Source organism: Falco peregrinus, chromosome 10 (genome assembly GCF_023634155.1).
Source record: "Falco peregrinus isolate bFalPer1 chromosome 10, bFalPer1.pri, whole genome shotgun sequence".
Taxonomy (NCBI): Eukaryota; Metazoa; Chordata; class Aves; order Falconiformes; family Falconidae; genus Falco; species Falco peregrinus.
In genome coordinates, this window is record NC_073730.1 from 23,916,425 (window position 1) to 23,942,736 (window position 26,312).

General features: G+C 55.1%; 1 protein-coding gene across 11 annotated transcripts in view; it reads left to right on the plus strand.

The window, feature by feature from the left end:
- RNF220 (ring finger protein 220) overlaps positions 1–26,312 on the plus strand; it is a 232,738-nt gene that overhangs the window by 90,226 nt on the left and 116,200 nt on the right. For 9 of the 11 annotated variants that reach the window (XM_055814906.1, XM_055814905.1, XM_055814900.1 and 6 more), the window contains one exon: positions 4,189–4,263. The exons of the other annotated variants lie outside the window; for them this stretch is intronic. In XM_055814906.1, the coding sequence (XP_055670881.1) occupies positions 4,189–4,263 (75 nt within the window). The remainder of the gene's footprint in view (positions 1–4,188; positions 4,264–26,312) is intronic. 11 annotated transcript variants of the gene reach the window in all.

The following is a 26,312-nucleotide window of genomic DNA, read 5'->3' on the forward strand; positions in this document are numbered from 1 at the left end:
TGGCCGGGGGAGCCCCCATTGCTCCCTGGCAGACCATGGCTGGTGCATCCCCCCAGAGATGGGAATCAGTGCAGGAAGAGTGCAAGCAGGATGCTGGCAGTGAGCACCCCTCCACCACGTCCCCAGCATTCTAATGTCTATGCACAATGCCATCAACCCATCGGGCCCAGCCAGGCTCAACCATTCAGGCCACTGGTGTGACGTCCAGTTTTGTTACTGGGAAGAGGGGGCTGAGCCTCTGCCAGCTCTGTCCTCCCAGCCTACGTGAGCCCATCAGGGAGACGGGGATGGGTGTGTGACAGCCTGAACCTGTGGCCCCCCACTGCAGTGTGAGCTATGGAGGGCAGAGCACCCACACATGGTTGGATGAAACGTGCAGCTCCACTGATGCTTTCATGGTGGAGCATGGCTGTCCCCAGCCAGTTTCTCATGGGATGTGCTGCACCCTCAGCGCTGAGCTTGCAGCCAATATTTTCCTGGGGGAAGGTGTGCCACCAGCCAGCACTGATGGGGGCTCTTGCCACCTGGGCCACCACCGAGCCATGCTGGGCAAGCAGCAGCCTATGCAAACCCACATGTCCCCATCACCTCCCAGATGGGCAGGGGGCCACAAGCTTCCCTGCGTGCAAACACATGGAGAGTGCAGGGTGTTGGGCATCCTTCCAGGGACCACATGGGCAGCCTGAGCATGGCAGAGACTGAGGAAGGTGAGGCATGGACTGTCCACCCCGGGGATGGCCACTGCCTGGTCCTGAGCAGGATGGACCATGCTGTAAACAGGACAAGGCTTGTAAACAGGGCTCCAGCTGGGATAAATTTAGCCCATTGGGGTTGCAGCTCCAGTGCGGCAGGACACAGTGTCAGGGCATTGTCGAGAGGAGAGGGGGAGAAAGAAGCTGAATAAACAAACACAGCTTGTCCTTTTTTTTTTTTTTTTTTTTTGTCCCAGCGTTGTTATTTCAGCCGGACAATTGCCCTGCAGATTGAGGGAACAGGCTGGAGTTCAAGTGAATTTGGCTTCTAGTGCCTTCCTTTTTACATTGTGTTTTCACATGGGAATGTGTCCTGGCATATATGGGTGGGTGTCTGTACCCATGTTTGTGGATGACTCAGTGGATGCTCCATGCACATCTCTGGGCTGGACCACAGGCATACAGGCTGCTTTGAAGCCTGGGTGAGGCTGAGTAACTTGATGTTGGCTGTTGTGTAGGACTTTCTCCACATGCACAGCACAGACTTAACACCCATGGGTGTCCAGGAGCACACGTGCGAGGTGATCTGTGCTCCATACGTATCTGTACATGTCTTATGGGCCAAGCAGCCCTGGAAGTGTCCCTCCACAGCAGAGGGGTCACTGTAGAGGTGAAAGTCTTTGCAGGACTTTAGAAATGGAGATCAGGACTCCTGAGCATTTTTCCCCTAGTTCTGTCATGGGGCTTGGAAAAGTCATACTCCCTTGACAAAATCATCCGTGATCCCAGGAGCAAAGGGCATGGATCTTCTCTGTCAGTCCTGCTCTGTGAGGACCTAAGTCTTTTCTAAAGGCCATGTTTAGAGGCAGCCTAATTTTCACATCTTAGTTTTATTTTTCTCACATATCTCTCTGACACACACATACACACACACACTTCTATTGGAAAAACGATTTTAATACCCATGGCACATTGTCCTGGTGTGATATAAAATCCAATGACATGTGGCATTTGGAAAAGGTCACTTCCCCCATCAGGATTCATTATCCTACCTCAGCCTGGGAAGCCATGGGGTTGCCCCCTCCTCCACAGACCCCTTGCCCCCTCCCCAGCTGTGGCAGGCAAGCAGGGAGAGGGGATGAGGCACTGGGTGGCCATGCTGGGGACTTTGGCAGTGTCAGGGCAGTCCCGGCAGTGAGGGCTCTTGTTTCTCATGCTGATGTCCCTGCCCTTCTTGGTGTCTTCATTTTCCCACCTGCCATAGGGCAAGAGGAGTGACAGGGATGTGCTGCTGGGAAGGCTCGGGCTGCAAAGCCGGCTCTGCTGGGTGCATGGAGCTCGGTTCAGCTTTTGCCTGCCTCCCCCTGCTCCCTGCTCCCCCTCTGTTCCCTTTTGAGCAGGAGCTGGTCTGGCAGTGCCCTCGCTCTGCACAGTTGCAGAAGGGAAACGCTCCCCTTCCCTGTTTCACTTGTTCAATTTTTCAGCTGGGTTGGTTGGGAACTGCCCTTCTGTGTCGGTGCTCACCACCACCTAGGCAGAACTGAGAATAGAAAGCAGATGGGACAGGGATATGGAAAGCCCAGCTCCTCACCAGGTTCCCCACCAAGCACAGGGTCCCTGGCTGCCCAGCACTCGGTGTCCCCCAGCCCCTGGGCAGACCAGCAGCACCCAGAAGGCTTCGTGCAGCAGCTCGGGGGCAGGGGTCTGCCCTGTCTCTTGGTGACCTGTGCAAGGAGCACCCTGGGCTAGAAAGGGGTCTCTGGTGCATGTCAGGGACAGCATGTCAGGAGTGGGGGATGCTCACAGCAGGGCAGAAGTGACAAGCTGTCCTGGGGTGCTTGGATGTTCTTGTTTTCCTTGGACTCATTTCTGCTCAGGCTTCTCCAAGATGATCTTTATTCAAGTATACCCACCTCCCCAAGGTGTTTCCAGCCCATCTTGGAGCTATTCCCTGGAAAGACAGAAGGGCACAGGAGGGCCAAACCTGCTGTGGAGGCTGCTTGGGGGTGCTCAGGGGATGCAGTCCCTCGCAGGGCAGAGCGTGGGCTGTTCCCAGCAAGCCATCCCAGTGGGCAGGGCACTGGGAGCCAGGACTTCTCTGCTTGGTCACACACTACTTTGGGGCAGCTTGGCCAAGCCGTAACCCTGTCCCCCACCTGCAGGGGAAGGGAGAGGTGAGGGTGGGTGCACTGACCATGCTGTGGGCTCAGGGCTGCAGGAAGGGCAGGAGATGGGGAGAGGGAACAATTGTTCCCAGGGAGAGGAGGGTTATTTTTGCAGCGGGGAGTGGGGTTTGATGCCCTGCTGAAGATGACTTCTCAGAGTGCTGAGGGTGATGGTGAGCGTAGCCCCTTCCTACCATATAAACACCAATGAGTTATGGGTACCCCAGCCTCTAATTATGCAGTCAGCCCCAAATAGGCTGTGTCTAACGAGGCTGACAGACTAATATCTCAAGAGCCCTTAATGCGTTATCATCTCTTGCTGTATGACCTCATATTTATAACTGCTCTGGTGGGAGGTTGAGAAATGTCCTTCTCTTCCCCCAGCCCCCTCCCCAACTTTCCCCCCCGCCCTTGGAGCAGCAGCTCTTCAGCCTCATCTGTTAGGATCAGGAGGAAAGAGGCGACTTCTCTCCATCCATCATGAGCAGAGTTCGCGCTATTAGATGATTAAAGACATTTTTTATAATATTTGGAAGAGGCTTTGAAACGTCTCTCAAACAGTGTGATTAATGCCTGCTTAACCCTCACCTGGCCGGGATGGTGTGGTGGGGAGGCCAGTGCATCCCAGGGCAGGGCTCCCCAGGCATCTCGGTGGTCACCCAGCCGTTGGGCACCCCGAGCCCTGACAAGGTGTGATTCATGAGTGTGGGACACCTGCAGGAAGCTCCAGCCTCCAGGCAGTTCCTAACGCACCAGGGACTTGGTGGTTTCTGAGGCTGCAACGGCCGGGGCAGGAGGAAGCAGTGCCTGCCCCCTCCCCAGCGCTTACACAAGAGGCCCCGGGGCTGTGCCCGTCCGGGTCCACGAGCCAGCCCATGCCACCATCCCACACTGATGCTGTGGGTTTCAAGAGTGGGAAGGGAAAGGGGGTGAGCAGCCTGTGCCCATTCCCAGCCGGCCTGAGCTGGTGGGGGGGTTGCTTTCCTCATTTCCCCTTCTTTTTCCTCTGCCTCTCCGGATGATTGACTTTCAGAGGCAAGTCTCTCAAAACGAAAAGCATAGACACCTAGGTGCTCCGGTGGGATACACCTTTAGGATGTTGCGTCCTTGCTCAGTTTGCCATAAAGACCCGTGGGGCTGGTGGACATGTTCATGCTAAAATTTGTGTCGGCATTGTCTGGTACCTGCCAAAGGCCACATCACTGATGTTCGCTGACACTGGTTTCCATGGGGGAGTGGAGATTCGTCCTCGGATGGGGGAAGGATGCCCGCCTCCTTTGATCACAGGCATAATGTTTCATAATCTCAATTTCTTGTCAATTGATTGCCAGATAGAAGCGACAACCAAAGAGGGCCCCAGGCGTCTGCAACTGCCACTCATCGTATGATTTTAACTCTCCCCCTCTGTAAGTTTGCATTATTTTCTTCTTGTTGTTGTTGTTACCTAAAGAAACCTCCCCTCCCTCCCCCTCCAAAAAGCCTCCTAGAAATCCCAATGCCCTTGTCAGTTTGGTATTCAATGTACAAATAGCAGAGAAGGGTTAATGCATGATTAATAGGTGTTTTATTAAAACGGTTAATCTGTCATTATAGAGTCCAAAAGATCAATAGATTTCTTATAATCATGGCTTAAAATCATCTTTAGCGCCACTGCTTATGGGCTTAAGACCCTGGGCAAGATGCTTAGGGGACCTGGGAGTCTCCTGTTAACTCCTTCTAAACCTTCTGCCATCTGAAGTGTGACCCAGGGTCTCCTGCAGATGGAGAAAAGCTGACACAGGGCTGTACGTACCGTTATGGTTGCCATCCACCTTATCATTTATGGGTATTAAAATTGTCACACCTGAGCGACAAGAAAGGGAAATGGAAAAAGGGAGAAACTTGGAATGCAGCTGGATAAATGCTCTTTGTTATGATTGTTAGCAGCACCCGAGCGGAGCGAGGCGGGGGCATGGCTGTGCTGTCTCTGATCCATTAGTGCCATTGCAAAGCAGCAGGCGTTGGCCAAGCATCGCCCCATCACAGCCTTGCTCCTTCACTAACAAGTGTTCCCACACGCCGGGGCAAGGCGAGGGGGTTCCAGCCACACACGGAGGTGAAGCCACGTGCCTGGTGTGAGTCAGAGTGTCAGTGGCCAGGGAGAACCAGCCCAAAGACACCTGAGTCCCATCCATGTCCTCAGCCCCAGAGCTGTTTTCCTGGCAGCTGGGTGATGTTGGGTCTGGCTGACCCAACCCTTTGGGATGCCTGGTCCAAGCTGCTGTTTGATAACTCCAATGATACCCTGACAAATCCCAGAGCCGCTGAGCTGCCGACCCCCAGCACGAGGTCTCTGCAGGAGGAGGTGCTGTTTAGACAGGCTGACGCAGGGATGGCTGAGCCAGCACAGGCAGGAGGGAGCACAGCCCCCGCTCTGCCCCCTGCCCGCCCTGCAGCATCCTCTCCTCCGCAGCAGAGGAGAGATCCTGAGGTCATGCAGGGCGTCTGTGGTGGAGCCTGGATGGCAATGCAGAAAGCACTGCAGGAGCACAGCACTCTGAGCACCAGGCAGGGCAGCGAGTCATCCCTGAGTGATTTTGGGACCCTTGGCTACGCATGTTGCTCCGCCACTCTGCGGTGAAGACCCAGACCTGCTGCCTGCTGAGCAGAGCAGATGTTGGTGTGCTGGGAGTAGTCCTGGTGGCCTGAAATCCCTCCCCGTGCCTCCGTTTCTCCCTCCGAGATGCATGTGTGCAGGACAGGCAGACTCTTGTGCGGCCACCAGCACCACAAGCCTGCCCAAGGCTGGAGACCCTCACTCGGAGGCTGCAGGGAGCTGGCACTTGCCCATAATATGGCCACACAGAGTGCCTCTGCTGCAGCCCCTCTTCCTCACCTCCTCGCCCTGCATGGGGGCTCAGCCCCGCTCCGACCGGGCTCTGCTCCCTGCCTGACCCCGCAGCCCGTGCCGGCCAGCTGCCCTCAAACCCTAGTTCAGGTAGAGTGAAGGCCAGTCCGTACCATTGCTTTCCACTCTCTTCCCTGCCTATCCTGCATTCATCGTGCTTCGGGCTGGCTTGAATATCTCCCACCTGGCAAGAAATCCCAAGTCTGCCCCATTCAGCTGGTGGGTCTGTGCCCAGCGCAGGGGTCCCAGCCTGCTGGGAGGGTATCGCTGCCTCCACCTCCCACCCCCACCAGTGCTTGGTGTGGGGCTGGGAGGAGATTTTCCAGACCCCTGGGGTCCAGCCCTCTCCGTCCCTGCCTCATTTCTTATTTCTGGGCCATTATGTTCGACAGGGAGAATTTGTTTCTGTCCAGAGCAGATCCCCGGACAGTCTCAAACCTCTGAGGATTTATCATCCTGAGCTTTTGTTTGTGGGTCTCCAGGACCCTCTGCCCCACAGCTGAGCCCAGATGCTTCTCTGTCTCCTCCATGGAGCCTGCTGCCCCCCAGGAGCACTGACCCCTCTCTTCCTCCACAGATGCCCAGACCTGCAGGCTTCCCTGCGCCCCGGTCACACACATGCCTGCAAAGGACACTGCTGAGGGCAGGGTGCTGTGGTCACAGATTAGGGGATATGTCCTACCTACCAGGAAGGTGATGGCTGTGGCTTCTTCTGGTTTTGCTCCCCAGGGCTGCTGGGGAGGTGGCCCAGGGCAGGGCATGCTGGGATCCAAGAGGAGAAATGCCCCGGGATCCTTAGATCACATTCAGCCGGCCCTGGAACTGGTGGCAAGGGAGGCTGGGCTCGTCCCCTTGCAGCCCCCAAATTGCAGCCCTGCTCGCAGCCCTGCTCCATGGCAGCTGAGTGCCTGGGAGAGCCAGGCACAAGGCAGACATGAGCCCCCCTCGTTTGTCTCGGAGGTCAGCACTGACATCCCATCATGTCTAACAGAGCTGAAACAGTGGTGACCGCCTGTGCCAAGTGACAGCAGGGTGACAGCGGGGGTGGTGCAGGTGCCAGTGCTGTTGCCTGCGGTCTCCATCTAAGCAGATGTTTGGCTGCCCCCCGATCATGGTGGTGAGAATTTAGGGTCATCAACAGGTTCAGGTCTACCAGGACAGAGCTGTTGGCTGGCACAAGTAGCGACTGGGCTTGCGTTTCTAAATTGCCGTTGCTGCTGCGTTAGATGGGGACCCCACTTGCCACCAGCCCCCTGCTCGCTCCCTCTGTGAGGGTCCCAGAGGCCACTGTGTCAGTGACAGAAAGCTGCTCTGGAGGCCGGTGGAGCGTGACAGAGAAGGAAAGGGGTGCAGAGCTGGTCCTGCAGCCCTGTCCCCTCCCCGGCCGCCCACATTCCTCTGCAGCAGCACCAGGAAGGGGGGGACCAACCTTTGGCACATTTATTGACACTCCCTGAGTTCATACTGCAACTCTACAATCTTTCCCTGAGATTATTAAGAATTAATTGATCACTTTTATATTCCCCCCGATACCCAGTGCTGCTTTGCGACAGGCAGCAGGAGGAGGGAAGGGAGACGGGAGGAGGGCAGGGTGTGTAAAAAACACACTGATAAATGTTAATTACTCTTTTACAGCCCTTGTCAAATTCCAAAGCAAGTCGTAAATTCATTAAACTCTAACGGATTAAGCACATGCAGCTTATTTAGTCGCCATAAACAAGATCATTTGGATGTTGATTTTCCCCTTTTTATTGCTGCAGCAGAAAAGGGGAAAAAAAATCAGATGAGGGAATCAGTTGGTGATTACCAGGGAGTCAGAAAAGTTTGGATTTATTTGATATCTTTTTTTCTTGCTCCATGGCAGCTCTTTGCAGTACATTGGTCCTCAGGTTGCGCCTGGGCAGTGTCTTGCCGGAGAGAGTGGCCTTCCCAGGGCCTGTGTCCATGCCCCACGGTTGTCTTCTTAGTGCTGAGGCTCTTAAGACCCAGGCAAGATCTGGATGAGCAGAGATGGGGTGCTCAAAGGCCTTTTGGTGTTGGTTTCAGCCGGGCTTGCTGCTCTGCAGTCCATCATGCTGGGAGGTCTCCATGGGCAAGGTTGTCTCCAGTGAGACTCAACTCAGCCTCTGGGATGCAGCCTCTCCGCAAGTGCTTGTGCAGGCAGAGTTAGCATAAAATTAGCTCTGCTCGTTCTGGGATGTTCCAGCTCATTGAAGTGCTGTCCCCAGCGTGCTGAGTGTGCCCGAGTGAGAGAGACATGTCCCCAACCAAGCCCAGCCATGAGACAGAGAGGCAGGGAAGGGATGCCATGCTGGCGGGGAGAGACAGGGCACCTTTGGCTGCTCTGAACACAGGGACATGGCCCAGGATCTGCCAGCCCTCTCGGTGAGCTTGCCATCCTTTGCTTGCACATGTTAATAATCCAGGCTGACCTCCTGAGCTGTGAGAGCAGAGGAAGGAGAATGAGAGGAGGGTCATGGAGATTAATTAATACTCAGGGCTCTAATTACGAGTTTCTTCAACACTGGGCTTTTAATGAAGAACAGGCGCTGAGGCAGCCTCGAGTCCCGCTGCCCCCCAGCTGGCCCTGCTGAGACATCTCCTGCCTCCTTGCAGGGGTGGTTTTACTGGGAGAGGGATGGGAGTTAGCCCCCGGCCGCCAGCATCTCCCACTGTGGCGCTGGGGCTCCGGGCTGTGTGGCCAAGAAGTGTCCGTGCTGCTGTGTAACCCCATCAGCACCTTGGGCTGAGCACCAGAGACCTGTGGCCATCCCCAGCATGCCCAGCTCCCTGCCTCTGTCCCACCTGAGTGTGGGATGGAGGCAGGAGGTGGCCTGGGTGCTCCCCAGATCTGGTGTGGGCAGGATGGCTGCTGGCTCTGCTGATGCTGGTTAGCAGCTCACGGCCAGCAATGCTGGCCCTGGGATACAGCTGTGCTTCTCCAGCATCTTGTAGCCTCCAGTGAGGCTGTGCTCATCAGGAACTGCAGGCAGCCATGTGCTGCAGGCAGCAGAGGCAGCTCTGAGCACCTCACTGGAGCTCCCTGCCTGGCTGCTGCAGAAAAATTTAAGGCTTTTGCTTCAGAGTCCTCAGCAGCACATCACCTAAAGGAGGTCACCTGGGTGCTGCTCTCCTCCAGCCCTGTCTCAGCCCATCTCTGAAACAGGTACAGCCCAGGAGGGTCTGAGCTGTGGCTATGTATGTGACTGCCCTGGCCCTGCTCCCCGCTGCGTTTGCCTCTTGAGGGGGCAGAGGAGCTGCTGAAAGTCTCAAATAGGACAGCAAGGGGCTGCCAGCCCTCAGAGCCCCATTCCCAACAAGCATTTCCCTCCTGCAGTCCTCACAGTGGGTACAAAGTGCACAGATATGTGCCGGCAGAAGTATCTCTGCCCACCAGATCCCTCCATGCTTTCCCACTGCATGGAGGTGCCCTCCAGAGATCACCCCAGGCTTCTGAGCACCGGTGGGGCATCCAGGGGTTAATGGAAGGAGCATGTCCCACGCTAAGCAGTAGCTAACAGCCACTAGCTAATAACTTTATGGCTTCAAAGCAGGGCATTTATCATGCTGAAGTTTGTTTATGCACTAGTTATATGGTGCATTATACCAGCAATGTGTTTGGCTGATAAATTCTCCGTGACAAGCGAGGCTACCAATGGGGACTCACTGAGTCCAAAAGACCAGTAGCTTTTTCCTGAACTCTGCTTTCTGAGATAAGGATGTTTTTTCCCTCTTTTGTTTTGTAAGGAGGAAAGAAAAAAATTCAACAACCTGTAAACTTAAAAAAAAAAAAAGAGGGACATTTTTGTTCCAGATAAGTTGCCCAATGCTGTAGTCCCCCGATGGGGGCAGTGGAGAAGGTCCTGGTGAGGACTAGGCAAGCTGTTGTGTGAGGACCTCTGTGCTGGCAAGTGATGCACATGGACCTGTTCTGGGAAATTTGTGCATGTGCTGAGTGGGCACTGACAGCTGGTACAGGCTCTGGATGTCTCTGGGAACAGCCTACCTCAGTCCCTTCTGCCCTCAGGGAGGGCATTTTTGGGGTGGAAATGTTAGAAGGCTCTCTGGCAACCCTCTAGTTCTGCCCAACGTTTCTAAAGTGAGCCATAATTGTGGCATGTGTTGCTATTTTGAGGTTACATGTATGTGCAATTTGTTACTGAGCATGGCGCAGCTGCTATATTCACCTGTGCCCCCTCGCTCTGGGTTAAACTGTTTTAATCCTACTAATAATAATGACCTTCACATTTCTGGCTTGTTCTATCACAGGAGCCAAACCCACTCGGCAAACATTAACAAGCTCGGCCTCCTGACTCCATGCAAACATGATGGGTCAGGATTATTTTTCTTGCTGCGGCGGTGGGGAAACTGAGGCATAGAGCAAGGAGCTGGCGGGTCTGAGCCCACCCAGAGAACCCTTTGCTTTCAGCAGTAGACATCACCCTGATCCAATTTGGACCAGTGTAGGCTTTCATGGGTCTTACCTGTGGAGCAAGATCTGGGGCTGCCTGGCTGGTGGGATTCAGCGGAATGGGCCCTGATGCCAGGACCTGCCTCCACAGTGTGGCCAAGATGGTTCATGTGTCAGCAGCCTTTGCTCCTGCTGGGGAGTGGGAACTGCACTGCAGGATGCTGGGGAGCTGGGATGTGCCAGCTCAGCCTGGCCCCTTCCCCGTGGGGCCATGCCCGTGGCCACAGTGCTTGTCCCTGTGCCCTGCTGCAGCCAGTGGAGAGCTCCCCACCACAGTCCAGTGTTTGGGTGCAAACACCCAGCCAGCGGGCCTGTGGGCGCACACCTCCCTGCACGCAAACGCGCTTGTTACGTATATCTGCAGGTGCTACCCGGTGAGGGCATCTTAGCACATTTACCTATGCACGCCTCTGTGTGCATAAACAAGGATTCGTTAGCACACCGCGTGCATCTCCACCTCCGTCTGCTGCATTAGGATCCATCCACAGCTGCCCACCAGCGTGGGCACCGCCAGCTGCGCAGCCATCCCAGCCTGCGCATCCCTGGCTGCCTACCTGTTGCAGCCCCAGCTGTGTACCTGGGCTGGCGTGCAGGGCCTGGGCTGCGGATCTGCATCGGTGGCTGCGCGCAGTGGCCCCTGCAGGCTGTAAATACTGCCAGTGTGGTGGGGAGGTTGAGCGGTTTATGGCTCAAGGTCAGGCCCATGAATCATAAAAAGGTGTCGGAAGGAGCATTAACTCCTAGCCTTCGCTCCGTCTCTGTGTGGTTTCAGGCGGGGCCCCGGAGGCAGTGATTAAAGGGTGCACCTTCCCCTTTCAGTTTTACGGTAAAAGGAAAGCAGTAAATTAGAAGCCCACAGGCTGGGGCAGGCCAGGTCCCGCCAGCGCAACAGCTAAGCGAGTACCTGCCGTGTGCCCCAAGACCCCACCGCTGGCTCTGCAGCCCCACTGGCACGGCCCCGGCGCAGCCCTTTACCACGGCGGCCGCTTCCCGAGGGGCAGGGGCTGGCCGTGTGCTGGGCAGGTGGCCGCACTCGTGGCCAGTACATCCCTCCATCCTTGCCCCATCGACGGCTCAGGGTGGCCGGGGGTGCTCAGCCCCGCTCACCCCATAGAGCAGCAGCACCTCTTGCTCTGCACCTTTTTATGACTCCAGCTATAATTAACTCAAGTAATAAAATTTTTTGAATCCAAACAGATATAACTAACATTTAATGCCCCTGTTTTTCTGTGAATTGTCAGGACTATTAAGAGCTAAGTATTGACTGAAGAGGTGAGGCAGATGTTTCTGCTGCTGAGGTGGGATTGCCGGGGCAGAGGTAGAAAGCCCTGATAACGGTCAGGTCCCTGCCCCACATCTGGACCTCGGGACAAGGAGCTGGGGCAAGGGAGAGCTGGGGTAACGACCAGCACTGCAGGGCTGACCGTGGCCCAGGGAGGCAAGGAGGAAGGGATGAAGGCGGCTCTCAGGATCCTGCTTTTTCCTACCACTCACCTATAGGCAGTCTCCAGTGCTTCAGCCTCATGGCGAGCACTCAGGCATGGGCATTGCTGGAGGTTTCACCCGGCCAGCGCATGCTTCAAATCCACGGTCTCCTGGAGAAGGGCTTTCATGGACAGAGGTGTGAACACACCCTGCCCCATCCTCATCCTGGCAGCGGTGCCGTCCTCCCAAGCCTGACCCTGCTGGCAGCTGCCCCGGCATCCCTGGCTTGTCCCCACCACCACCTGCCAGGCTGGCGAGCAGGACACGGGACATATGCAATAACGCCTTCCCCGAGCTGCTGCTGCTGCAGCCAAGGCGCCGTGCAAAGGGCCGGGGGGTCTGCCCACTGCCAGGCTGGTTTCCCCCAGCTCCTGCCAGCCTGGCACGGACCTGCCTGGGGGACCTGCGGCTGCGGGTCAGGCTGCCACCGCCTGCCGGGGACCTGCAATAGCAAGGGCCCGGGGGCGGGCAGGGTGCTGGAGCACATCTGCCCCGGGGACGCTGCACATCTGCCCCGGTGACGCTGCAGGTAGCGCAGCCCTTCTGGCCCTGAGCAGCCAGCAGAGAGGCTGGGGCTGGGCTGAATGAAAAGACCAGGTACATGCTGTGCCCCTGTCCCTGGGCTGTGTCGAGCATTCGATGTGTCAGAGAAGAGGAGGAAGGAAGCCTAGCGGCTTGCTGGGAGGGAAAATACTTCTCCTTTCCCTTAAGAAAAAAGTGCTTTTTCCCCTGGGGAATGGCATCGCAGAGCCCTGGAATTGACGGGGCTGCCAGAGCTGATGGATGGCGCCAGCGGAGGGAGCAAAGCGGGTCAGCAGAGCAGAAACCAGCAGGCACAAAGAGAGAGCATCCCTGCTAACCAAGGCAGGCGGTGACACCCTGTGCCGGGCCCACAACAGCCCCCTCTCTGTTGGCCTGGAGAGTCAGCACAGCTGGGGTACCTGGGGTGCCACCCTGCGATGCCCCCAGGCTCACCCCAACTGCACCCATCGACAAGAAGGGCCTTTCTTCATCTCCACACAAGCCCTGATTGTTCGGATGCTTCCCCTGCCACCGCCTTGTGCTTCTGCTCTTCCCAGAGACGGTGCTGGGAGGAAAGGGAGGACTTGCAACATCTGCTCAGCCAGAGCTGCTGGGGCTTCAAAGCTGCTAAAGGGGCTGAAGGTCCTCAGGCAGCTTCAGGCCAAGATGTCTCGGTCCTCTCAGCAGCTCTGCTGCGTGGCCGTGCAAGCCCATAATCCATCCGTGCCTCAGTTTCCTGACCAGTGGCTGAGGTCCTGCTCTGCCTCTGCAGGTGTGCTGCAAAGCGTGGGTGCATGAATTTGAGCCAAGGCACCCTTAAAGAATGGGGGAGCTGCAGTGCCAACTGCCCAGGGCAGCCTCCGTGCAGGCAGCTGAGCTGCCAGGTCCTCTGCCTTCCCTCCCTGGCACGCAGCATCCCGCTGGACATCCCAGGGCTGAGAAGGGGGAAACTGTAAGGTGGAAGCCTGGGCTGGTGTTGGTCTCTGAGGAGGGACCTGGCTGTGTTTTGAGGCTGGTGTGAGGAGCTGAGCTTTGGTAAATGGTAGAGGTGATGGCTTGTAGGGAGAGATTGAGAGACTGGGCAGCTGTGGTAAATAAGCCCTAACCTCACTGAAACTTGTGTGCAGTCTCTGCTTCCTCATGAGTGACACCCAGACAGCCTCCTGGCAGGAGGGGGGACAGCAGCTTGCAGCGACACCCGGGGGGATGCTGGCTGTTGTGCTGTGACCAGGGCTCACAGACACCCCACTCCAGCCTGGGAGCCCCTTGCTCTGCCGGCGGGAAGTGCCACGTCCCTGAGCACTGTCCCCATCAGGCACATGTGGGAGGGCAGGATCTGTCCCCATCAAGCATTGGGTGGGTGAGCAGGGCCCAGAGGAGGTCAGAGCGGAGGCAGGGCACACTGAGCTGCAGAAAGTTGCAGCTCTTTGGAGGGCTGGAGTAAAACAAGGGTGCAGTGAGCCCCAGGCTTGGCATCCAGGACTGCAGGCTGCTCCCCGTCTCTCTTGTGGGGTCAGCAGGGCCTTGTCCTTTCTTCCCATCAAGCACAAAGAGGACAAGCTCTTGCCTCAGCCGGGAAGCCATAGCTCTTTGCCCAGGTCGCCCTGCATGGAGGTTCACAGTGCCCTCCAGGGATGCAGAGCTGCATTGCCCCTCCTGCAGCCTGGGGACAGGGAGCGGATCTCCCAGCAGACAGGTAGCAGGAAGGAGCCCAAGTGTCCTGTCTCCCACCCTGTGCCCTGTCTCCAGTGGGAGGATATGCCTGAAGCTGCAGGGCTGGAGGGACTTGAGAGATCTGAACCCCAAATTGTCATCTTTGCTCTCCAACAAGCCCTGCTGCCCAGTCCCTCTGCAGTGCCAACTGCTGCTCCAGTAGCTTCGAGGAGGAGGAGGAGGAGGAGGAGGAGGAGGAGGAGGAGGAGGAGGAGGAGTGTGGGGAAGGGGCTCAGCTTCAAATCGATTCTGAGCACTGTGATAAGAATCTCTTATCACCCTTGTCATTGTAATGGCTGGGACTGAAAGGCTGGGTTGTGTAACGAACAGATTTCTGCACAGCTCGAGGTGGGGAGGAGACAGGGTGCAGGAGGGTGGCAGCAGTGGCTCTGGGATGAGGTCCCAACACTTCGAGCACTTGCTTGCTCTCTCCAGTGATGGCCAAAACCAGCTCTCCCTTCCCTTCCCAACCCTGGGCCTGCCGTGTCTCCTTCCCCAGCTCCTTACAAGGACAAGGAGCTCCCAGTGACATGGGTAAAAAGTGGTGAAGTAACTGGTCCAGCAAATCCAGACCACACATGGGGGTAAGGAGCACACAGAAGAGTAACCCAGAGGGCTGAACATTGCCAAGAGAGACCAGGAGTGACAGGAAGAACTGGGAAGCTCCTACTCCCACCTCCACAGCTACCTTCAGCCTCTTCCCACCTCCCCCTGCACTGGGCTCAGCCCCAGCCCTTTAGGGGGGTATAGCACAGGAACCCAGGCACCCAGGAGCCAACAGAGCTGACAGGGATCTGGTGGGGGGTTCCAGACCTTTCAGAATTCCCTCTGTTCCCATTACTGTCCAAAAGCAGCTTTTCCAGTGGGTAAGGAAAAGGAAGCCAGTAAGCTTACATGCTGTGGGTGGTATTGGACTAAACAGTGGCAGCATCCAGTGCCCTCAGCTGTGAGGGCCCAGAGCCCTGAAGCTTGCTCTGCCTTTAACTCCTTGTGCTTCTCCCCTGTGTTTTATTAACAACTGTTGATTGGGATTCCAAGGTCGTCTGGCCGTGCAGAGACACAGATAAAATCTAAGGCTGCTGCTGTCCCCTGCATCTCTGGACCCACCAATCCCTCTATCTACAATATCTCCTCCTGCTAAGCTTTCCTCTGGCGGACAAGCCTGAGAAGGTTAAACAGGGTCCTGCAGCAAGGCCACTGCTCTGTCCTCTTCTGACAGACGTGTGGCTGGGGGATGTGTCAGCTTTCCGCCCTCTTGCCCGGTTCCCCTTCGCCACGGTGGTGCAGGATGTCCTGCTGCTGGGTGGGGATGGCCAGGCAGGGGCTGTGGTGCCGAGGAGGGCAGCACTGCTCCAGAAGGCTTGCTGAGGCTCTGCAGCTGCCCAGGAGGTTTTGCTGCTGGCTCCACACTGTTGGTGGCAAAAAAACCTACACTCAAGACCCCGTGAGCCCCCTGCACACAGATGCCCTGTCAATGGGGGCTCCTAGCTAGGGCAAGGTACCCAGGTGCGCTGCAGGGCTGGGGACTTGCACAGAGGGGGCTTTACTCGCCCAACAGTTGTTCTGCTGGAGAGGATGACTCTGAAGCTACGGGTTTTTCTTATCATGGACCAGACCCAGATTTCATGGCTGCTCCCAGCTTGGTGGCTGGAGAGTCAGTGGGCAGGGGTGTTGGCATAGTGCCAAGCAGCCCACCGCTCTGGACAGGCACTTGGGGAGTCGCCTGTTTTAATTCCAGGAGGAGCAGCGTCAGGTCAGGTGAAATTGGCCCTGCCGGAGGATTTATTCATTTCTCCTTCCCTCTGCCTCCTGCCAGGGGCTGCACTAAGATCCTGAGCCGCACAGCCATCTCGCTAAAGCCAAGGGGGCTTAGTGCTTAAATGGTTTTCATGCTGCCGTGGACTTCAGTGCTTGTCAACAAGTCTGAGGTCTTGCCAAAGAGCTGTGACAAACAGAGCAGCAGGAAGACGGGGAAAGTGGGCACCAGCCCTGGGAAGGGGGAGCACATGAACCAAGTCTCCAAACCACCCTGCATATATGGGAACATCACATAGCCAGGTCCACATATCCCCTCCAGCACGGAGACAAATTTGGCTGTCCGACGCTCCAATGAGAGGTGTATTTGGCCCAGCTCTAAGTTTAAACCATGGAAACACCTTCATTAAACCTCACTAATATGAAAAAGCAGAGTTCACCCGTGGTTTTTAAGCCGTCGCTTTTGTAGGCCCTTGCAGAAATAGATGTATGCATATGAATATATTTTTTGCTGTGTATTCATCAGGCCTCTTTTACTGCTGGGGTGAGCCCAAAGCCGGCGGGCTGGCTGCTGCTGCAGTAACGTGCTGGCTCTGCAGATGGGGATAGCAGAGCTCAGAAACCAAACCTGGCTCCAGATGCCACTTAAAAAGCTTGCCCTGCCTGGGGAAGGTGATGAAGGCACCCTCAATTCCTCCGGCACCCAAGCCGGCCCCACTGGGAGGAGAAGACCTTAAACTCATCTTTCCTTTTGGGGAGCTGGATTTGCCAGGGATGAATTTGCATAAACATGGGATAGTTCAATTCAAGCTCTGGGACACAGATCTCATACAGTGCGGAGCCGCAAGGCACGTGGCGCAGGTGAACTGGCAGTGCCGAGGCCTGGAGGCTACTCATCCTGTGGTCCCCCGAGAAGCCACCCCACACCCTGGTGGCGGCATGGGGAGTGAGGAGGCACAATGGCAGGGCAGGCTGCCCCCACCCTGGGCGGGCTGCAGCAGCAGCAGCCCCCGAGACGCCCACTCCTGTGGGATCTGCTGCTGCCAGCGGGTCGCCAGAGTCAAGCGTTTGAGCAGGATTCGGAGGGGAGCTGGGTAGTTTTATGGGCAGTTATAGTATTTACAGCCCTGCTGGCTGAGGCACTGATCCAGGGGGAAGGGAGCTCCCTCCCCAGTGAAAACTGGATTGCAACACTACCGCGCCTCCAGCCTTCCCAGGGGCAGGATGGTACGGAGGATGGAGACAGATGGCCCATCCTATTTTTGAAGTGTCCTTGGTTGACCAATGCTCCGTGAACCTGTGGGTCAGTCCCACCTGGCATGGCCAGCATTCTGGTGCTGGTGAGGTCCTCATCTGGTGTAAACTCACACTTCTCCATGGATTAAGCCCTTCATTTTCATGGGAAGTACCAGAGATTTTCTTTCTTCACCCCACTGCTTGGTTTTGTCCTACCATCCACAGTAAGTGCCTGCTTTGGCAGCTCCCCTGCCTGACGGGCAGGGATGGCAGGCGGCCCTGCGCACACCCCACATTGTTTTCCCATCACCTGCCACAGACCCTGTATGTTTTCATTTAGTCGACATAGGGGAAAGCTGTAAAACATATGTCTGCTTCCCAAGGAGAGAGAAAAAAATTACTCCAACATCTTGGTCCAGTTAACGGCTTGGGCTCTTGACTCCATAGTTGGCTTCTCAGGGACTTTGTTTCATGCTCTGCATTAGCTGGCCCCCTTCTCTGGCTGGACCAAGGTGTGCGTCTGGGGGCAAGGATGCTTGGGGGGGAAGGATGCCCCCAGCAGCTGGGGGTGTGTGGTGGGGCTGGGCTGCCCCCCAACAGCAGGCAGGCAGGAGCTCTTTCCTCCCCACCCTCTGTGGGCTCCTCCCAGCACAGCTCCCCATCCATCCCATACATTTACCTAACGCTAATGAGACGTATTGATTGGAATGATGGGATTTGTAAAGGTCGCAGGGTTAAAGTACATAAAACCAGCCTTTCTGGAGCTGCAATATCAGGGCCGATGGGTCTGGTGGGAGAGATTAAAGGCCTCGTGCTGCAAGAATGGAGAGAGCTGACAGCAATTACATTTCAGATGTGTGCATAGTTATAACCCTTCCCTCCTCAAGACAGGCGACCACATCCCCACCGCCACAGAGCAGGTCTCCAACTCCCCTGTCTCCTTTTCAAAAGCAGGATTTCAACAGAGCAAATTGGGGAAGGAAAGACTGAGAGAGAAGGGGAAAGGAAGAGAGAAAGACTGGAGATCCCTTTGGAGGGGTGGTGCAGAGCTCATGCCTCTGTTTCGGGATTCCCAGCTGAGCTGTTATGGCATCACTGTGCTAAAATCACGTCGGTGGAATGCGAACTCTGAAAAGACTGCAGTCCCTTTTGTTAGGGCAGGACTCCCACTACTGGTAATGAGCTGGCAGGTCATTAGAGCTCTTATCTGTCCCCTGGAACGGTTCATGCTTATGGGCTGGAGGAGTCCAGATCCCCAGAACCACAAATGCAGTCGGCTGGAGGTGTGTCCCAGGTCAGGTTTAATAAGTCTTGCTGTAGGAGGCCAATGTCTCTGGACATAGTTTAAAGGCATTTCTTAGCCACACCTGGGAGCTCAGTCCCTCATGCTCTTCTCTGGGTTGTGCCCACCAAAGGTTTCTTCTGGAGCTGCAGGGCCAGCTCAGCTCTGGTGGAGTCATCCTACTCCATCACCCCTCCTTTCAGGCCCCTCTCTGCACCATGTGTTTGGGTTTTGGTCCAAAACAGAGAAGCGCAAGCACAGCCATGCCACTTGTACCACCTGAAAGTTATGTGCTTTTAACGTTGCGGGCTCCTGTGCTGGTTCTGGGGAATAAGCATGTGCCTCGGTGGCTTTCTTGGGTCTCCAGAGGGAGCAAGCAGACAGACACACAAGCTACGCTGAGGGATGTACTCATGTTAAGGAAGGATTAATGTTGACAATATCACTACACACAGAAACAGCTAAATCAGCTCCATGACCAAGCTTCATTAGCCCAAGCTTAAATCTCAGCTCCAGAGAGGATGAAGCCCAGCTCAAGAGCCTTCCAGCCCCAGCTCATCTCAACTTCACAACACCCACCACACCTCTCACAGCAGGATTAACACCACAGGCACCCGGGACTCAGGAAACCTGGCTCCATCTGGCATCACAGCAAGCCAAGAACATGAGCAGGGACTGCACTTCCCCAGGGATGAACCCCAGGACAAAACGCAGCCAGGAAAAGGAGCCATTTACCATGCAAAGAGAGAAGCACATTGCTCTCCTGTAACCATAGCTGTCCCGGGCTGAGAGCCTTCCCCTGGTGACAAGGCAGGGCTTTGCACATGGCGTGAAGAACCAGTGATCTTCAGAGCAGTTGTACACAACTTCCCCCTGCTGCCTGCCCACCCACACATGCTGGGGCTTTAAATCCTCCCCCAGAGCCCTGCCAAAGGGGCTGCACCGGGAAGCAGGAGCATCCCCCAGCACTGCAGCCCACCACCAGTCCCAGGCATCCGCCCATGTAGCTCAGTCTTTATTTATCCCTCCTGCGCACTCTCCTTCCCTCTCTCAGATGGTAATGAGTGGTTTGCACTGGGAACTAAATGAAGTTGATTGCCCACTGGTGTCTGCCATTAGTGGTAATTAGTTAAAACATCAGAGTATAAACAGTAAATTGGCTCTAATAATTAATACTAGCACTCAAGCATATGAGAGACACAGAGACTGGGAGAGAAGCAGTGGCAAGCTTGTAAAATCAGCTGGGGCTGCTTTAATTAAAAAAGAAGGAATGTAAGTAACACAGTATTGGAAAAAGGACAAAAGCCATCAGGATCTTGCTTGTTAGGAGCGTGGTTGTGTCTCCCCTGGTGTGCAGTAGGGCCGAGGGCTTGCATTGAGCCTCAGGTACCTGCTACTGCAAGATGCAGAGCCCACGATGCAGAGGCTGTTGCATCCCTGTGGTGCTGGGAAACTACTTGTGCAATGAGTTTTAGTCCTGTTGCCTCCTGGGGCAACAGGGAGGGCCGTAACATGTGGATCTGCTCCTGCAGATGTGAGGCAACCTGGGCAGATGGGTGGGATAACCCCATGGGATTTTTCAGGGGAATTCTGCTGGGAGCAGAGGGGCTGAGCTCATTCTGCTGCTCCCTGCTTAATAAAGGCACCATCCTCTTCTTTTTCCTCCCACGGCAGATTTGACCTGAGGTGTCCTTTGGGAAGAAGGAGCCAGCAAAGGGTGGGTGGGTCCTGCTGGGGAAGGTTGGATTTGCTCTAAGAATAACAATATTTTTTTTTCTGCAGGTTTTGCCAACCTGCATCCTTCCCCTTCTTCCAGCCACCTTCTACCCCTTGCATAACTTCCCCTTCTCCCAGCCAGAGTCTGGGGGGGGTGTCCCATAGCCCTGCCCCAGCAGAAAGCCCTCTGGCCTCAAGTGCCTTCAACACTTCATCTTAAAAATAGTAATAATAATAATAATACTAAAATGCAGCGTAAAGCAGTAATACTCTTGGTGCTGGGGTGGTGCTGAGCACCTGGGGCTCCCAGGGAGCGGGTGCAGCATGGCTCTCCCCATGAAGGCAGGCATACTGGCTGCACCCTTGCATCCCCTGGCTCGGGCAGAGGTGGCAGAGACGCGGCGTTTGGGGAGGAGGGGGAGGCTGCATGTATATTGCTATTAATCATCCCCGTGTACGTTAACCATGCTAATGTCGTAAGTGACAATAGCCCATCTCAGCTCGTGATTTAGGGTCTGTGAACGGAAGCTGGGCTCCTGGGAGTAAATGCGTGAATCCTCCGCTGGTACTAAACCTTCTAATAAATCTAACGCACACCAAAAAGCCCTGGGCACTAAATCCCAGAATCCGGTAATTGAAACCCTTACAGCTCTCAGAAATAAGGTAACCGGTGAGTGGAAGTGAGTGTATGTTTTTACAGAATATATATCCTATCTGCACCTGATTATCTCCAGCAGAGACAAAGGAAACCCAGTACCTCCTCGTAAAGCACCTCGTTCCACAGACTTAAAATAATACCTTTGAAAATCAGAACCAAGCAGCCTTGTGCTGCAGGGGCTGATGCTGTGCTCTGCAGACCTGAGTAGGCAGGAGCAAGGAGCCATGGCTTCTTGCTGCATCCCACTGCTGCCCCAACCATTGGCAAATGCCACCAGGACCGTGGTGGTCCATCTGTCTGCTGCCCTGGGCTGTAGTGCCTCAGCGTCATGGGGGACTGGCCACTTGGGGACAGTCACCAACCCAGCCTTGCTCATGCATGCATTGCAGCAGGCTCTGAGTACCAGCCAGAGGAGCGTGTCTGAGCTGGCACTGCCCTACAAGTCATAGCGGTAGGGAAAGGGCAGGACTTCCCAGTGAGGCTCAGCATCCCACATCCCAGCTGAGGTGGGGCAGCGTGGAGCAGCTGCCCAGGACGGGGCAGGTGAAAATGTTCCTGCACTATGCAGGTCTTCAGTGCACGGGGCAACTGGACAAACAGAATCATGCGTGTGGGGCTGATCCCCACCTCTGAGAGCGGGGCGTTTGCAGGGACCAGAACCATTGCGTTGTGGCAGCAATAAATTTGGCATCTTTCCTGCAGCTTGTGTGTCTCTGGTAGACAGTGCTGAAGCTGTTTATCGTTTTGTTTACTTGAGAAAAGATCACATTGGTGTTTTATTCTGCTTTTAATCTCTGTTACAGACCACTCTGTAATGCCTTGGCAGGGGACTTAATAAATATAGTCATTTGGATAATGAATGGTGATGATACAGGCAAGCTCCGGGGAGGTTGCAGAGGAGAGATGCTGCACAGGGCACCTGGCTGTGTTCAGAGGCAGGAGAACCGTGTCCTCCCTGGGATCAACCCTCCGCAAGGTCCTGCAGCCCTGGCTGGTGGCTGGGACACAGGGGTTGCCCAGCCCTTTCCCGGTTCAGCATCCTTCATTGTGTGAAGAGGGCTGAGACAGCATCAATGCAGACACCTGGTGTCCTGTCTGGCAGTAACCATGAGCCTGTCACCCACCAGGCCTGGAGGTGCCCTGTGCCCTGCACCCTGGGGACCTGGGAGCCATCTCATGCACACCACAGCGGTTTCTTGCAGCACTTCTGTACCATGGTTTTCTGCAGGAGATTTCTCTGAAACAAGAGAGAATTGGGGTTTTTATTCCCCCTCTCCCTACCTTTCCCTTTACTGCTGCCTAACTGTCCCTCTGTATTACAGTGGCTCATCCTTGCAGCCCCTCTTGCCATCTCCCACCTGCCAAACCCCACATCCCCGCCACCGTGCCATCTGCGTGCCAGCACGCTGGCACAGCCGTTTTGGGTGACCTGGTGGCAGGCTGCAAGCGAGCTGTGATGGGACATCCAGTGCAGCTGCCCACTTCTATCTCCCGTCCTGGGGCTCTGGGACTGTCCCCTTGGGGACAACCATGGGATTTCCATTGCCTCTCCCCTTCCTCCCCCCCCAAACCTGGGGGGAGCCTGAGCACCCTCATTTCTCAGGTCACCGCTTGGCTAATGGTCTATTAATTTGTTCAATTGTCCCCTGTGAGGCAAACTCAATTTCTGCCCGAGATTTCTCCCTGGCTGTCAACACAGTGATGGATAGGATGAGCGGCTGTCACCGCCAACCCTGGCGCCCACCCGGCACGCCGGGCACCCGCGCTGGCCCTGCGCTCGCACACCGGCGCGGCTCCATGGGGCCAATCTGCCGCCTTGTGCCCAAGGATCTGTCTCCAGCAATGAAAAATGACAGAAATATTTAAGGACAAATAAGGTTTACAAACCCAATTTAAAATTATTACGGAAGGCCCTGGCTGCAGATGGGCCCAAGCTGATTCGCGGTGGCAATCAAATCGAATTTCCTTATCGTTGTATTATTTTAGGGCGTTATCTGGCCCCATAATGCAGTTATAAATTCAATTTCATCTGCGAGCGTTCATTGTTTACTGTCGCCTGTTTGCTGGGGAAAATGTAAACACTTTGCAGCCTTCGGCTGCAAAATTAATTTCTGGTGGAAAGCAGGAAAGGGGAGAAAATGTGGAAGGTGCCAAAAAAAAAAAAAAAAAGAGAGAAAAAAAGAAAGGTGGTGGTGGGAGTGCTGCTGGGCATGGCATGAGGGCTGGCCAGGGCACCGGCACCAGCCCCAGTCCTTGTTCCCGTCAGCTGTCAGGGCTGGCTGCCGCTGCGTTGCCATGCTTGGGATGGCAGTGGATGGGGATGGATGAGGATGGATATGGACAGGTACCTCTGGGCAGCACTGGCAGCTCTCACCTCTCCTCCCCACTGCTACGTTTCTCCCCCATGCAAAAGGAGAAAAAAAATACTCAGTGACCTGCTGGGGCTGCCAAGGGAAAGTTGAAGGTCTCCCATTAATTCCAGACTAAAAATGACAAATTCATCTTCTACGACAATTAAATGAAGTCAGTAATTGATGCTAATTGATCTTCAGCCGAGAGGGCTCTTACTGCTTTGCCATGCTCTCCGTGATGCTCCAGCACTTTCCCTGCTTCCCTGCTCCTCCTCCCTGCAGCCCCCTGGCCACAGGGACATCCCCAGGGCCCCGATGACAACCGCTCCTGAGCCGGCTCAGCCTGGCCAGCTCTGTGCATCTCTTTCAGCCACTCGCTTCTTGGAGTTTACATTTATTTTCTTATTTATTTTTTTTTCCTTTTGGAGGCAGGTACCAGGCCTGGCTGTGTTAGCGACAAAGGATTTATAGCCTACAGCTGTGTAGGTTTCCACTTAATTTTTATAAGCCCAGCATAAGAGCCAGCAGGGGGTAAAGCACACTTGGATTTTCTCTACTTAAAATATTACAATGTTAGCACTTTTGCTTGAGCCCTGAAAAGGGGCGGTGGGGGGGCTGGATGCGTGTGTGTGTTTGGGGTTTTTTTGGTGTTTTGGGTTGGTTTTTTTTTCTCTTTTTTATGAGAGCCCTTTAATCTCAAGCCAATATGTCAAAATCAAATTAAGCCTTGGAAGGGGAGCGGGCTCAGCGTGCCAAGCTTGCTTGCTGGGTTGTAAATGTACAATTGTTTCTGGGAGCTGTTATTAAAGCGAGGTGACTGCTGCCCATTAAGGGACCCTGACGTCACGTCCTCCAGCCGCGCTCGGGAAGCAGCACTGGGAGGAGGGGGACGGGACTCAGCCATGCAGTGGCCGTGGGGAGGGGACAGACCCACGGCATCCCCTGGAGCAGAGTGGAGGGAGGGTGGCACCAGCCCTGGCATGGATGGGCTGTGTGGTGGCCACACCAAAGGAAGCCCTGGGGAGCACTGGGAACCCCTGGGGACTCCTGGGGACATGCCTTGTGTTTCCATGCAAGAGAGCACCTTGAGAGCCCCACCAAGGAACCATCAGAGGGAGCGGGTTTGGGTCTTGCAGCAGGGTCTGAGTTTTGGAGGTAGGAGAGGTTGCTCAGCCAAGACTTCCCCTAGCCCTTTTGGAGAAGCAAAAGGAGGAAATCATGGGGTTTTTTCAGTTTTCTGATGAAAGTCCCTGTTTGCTTTGGTTGAGAAGCCCATTTCTTGCCCAAGCAAAACCCTTTCAGTGGGGTGATGGGTCCAGTTGTGAGCCCCACCTGCAGCATCCCCTGCAAGGTGTGGAATAGCATTGCTGGTTTTGGGTAGCCTGGGTTTTTGCCGGGCCATGGTTAGGGCCAGAAGGGGCAAACCCTGTCCCTGGAGGTTACTGAACCCTGCTGATGCAGAGGCAGCGTTTATGGTGCTCTGCTGTGGCATCATGCTTTGTGGGGGAGGTAATGAGCTCTTTGCAAAGTAACAGCAATGAGGATACTGTGAAGTATCACTATTCTTTACTCAAGACAGTTTATAATTACCCGTAATGCTGATCTCTAACATGATATTTAGACTGTGCACATCTTTAAGGTGGTCACTTACCACCTTTTAATTCATGTAGTGGAACTGAAATGGGTTGGAGAAGCATGGGGGCAGCAGGGAGATGTATTGGCACACTGAGATCTGCTTGCTGCCCTCTCCCGTCCCACCCACCTTCAGGTCCTACAGATGCTGAGGCAGGTGGCCCCTGCTCCGTATCCCCAGATCCCTGATTTCAGTGCATCAAGATGGGCAGCTTCCTGGCTCGCCAGGAGCTGTCTGGGAATGGATGCTGCAGTCCCAGCAATGTTACCATCAGCACTGGGGTGAGGACCCAGCACAAGGACAGCAAGGAGACCTCACACCTCCTCTTGGCCATGCTACGCTGGGCAAGAGAGACAAACTAACAGCCAGGATAATTAGTTCTGGTGAGAGGCAGTGCTAAGGAGATGGAGCATAGTGCTGCACTAACGGGGCTGTCTTGCTTCCAGGACATGAGACAGGAGCTCTGCACGGTGCTGGGCTGTCCTGGCTGGACATACAAGCTCATTAGGAGCGAGCTCAGAGACATCTAACATGACACTGTGGGCAGGGTGTCAGACCCTGGGGTGGGCAGCCCCTGGCCCCCTGACAGACATAGGTAGCAGCTCTCTGTGTTGCCTGGGCAATGCAGCGGAGAAGCCTGCATGCCCATTGCAGGCTGCTTTCACTGGTCTTGCTGGGTTGCAGCTGGGAAGCAACAGCACGGGTAGTTCTGTTCACTGGTCTTTATGGGTCCCACTAAATCCTGTGTAATATACTGTAAATAAAGTTTATAGCTGAAATCGGTGTTTTACAGGGGCAAACTGAAGTCCAGCTGCAGACCTACAAACAAATGTGTTGTATGCAAAGGGGAGACAGCACCGATGCCTCCTGCCGAGCCCTGACCCATTTCTTGGGCATGTTTCACTGGGTCTTAGGGAGAGTGTGGCTTGCACCGGCTGGCTCTGGCTCTGGACATGTTCATCACCTGCACATGGCTCCTGGCTCCCAGTGCCTCTTCCCCACAAGCAACTGAGCCCAAAAGTCACTTGTAAAGTGAAAATAAATTACATTCTCTAAGTCACACAAGGAATCAGCGATGAGGGCAGAGGTAAATGCCATACCCCAGAAAACTGAGGCACAGAGTTGCGCTTCAGGCAACGTTCTGGCAGAGCTGGAAGGAAGACCGGGAGCCCTATGTCACCTTCCTTGTGTCTCTGCTGTTGGTGCCTGACACGGTGTGCAGGGACTCAACCCTGTCCGTAGGGCTGTGGAAACCCTGATGTGTCAGAGACATCCAAAATACCGCCCTTGCCCCTTTTCCTGGGGCTCCACAGCTGGAGCAGCTGGTGGGCAGGGCTGCGCCTGCAAGAGCGCTCCGGGTTCCTCAGCGATTCCCAGACGTGCTGCGCTCGCTGTTTTCCGGGAACCCAGCGGCCTGAGAAGAGATAAATAAGTGATACAGACATTTCTGCACTAAACACACATGACGCGCTCCCTCCCGCTCCCCCCTCCCCATGCACACAGTTCTATTAATCCTGACAAATTATGACGTACAGACGTGTAATGCAAACTGATTCATCATACATTCAAATCTGCTGTGCGGGAGCAGCGGGAGGGCAGAGGCAGACAAGTGTATTACACGGATAATGTATTTGACGTATTAATAAAACCAGCCGCATTGCTCAATCTGGAGAGAGGGGGGGATGCCAATACATCATGACAGATCACATATTGATGGAATCCAGATGTTGGGAATCATAGTCTTGG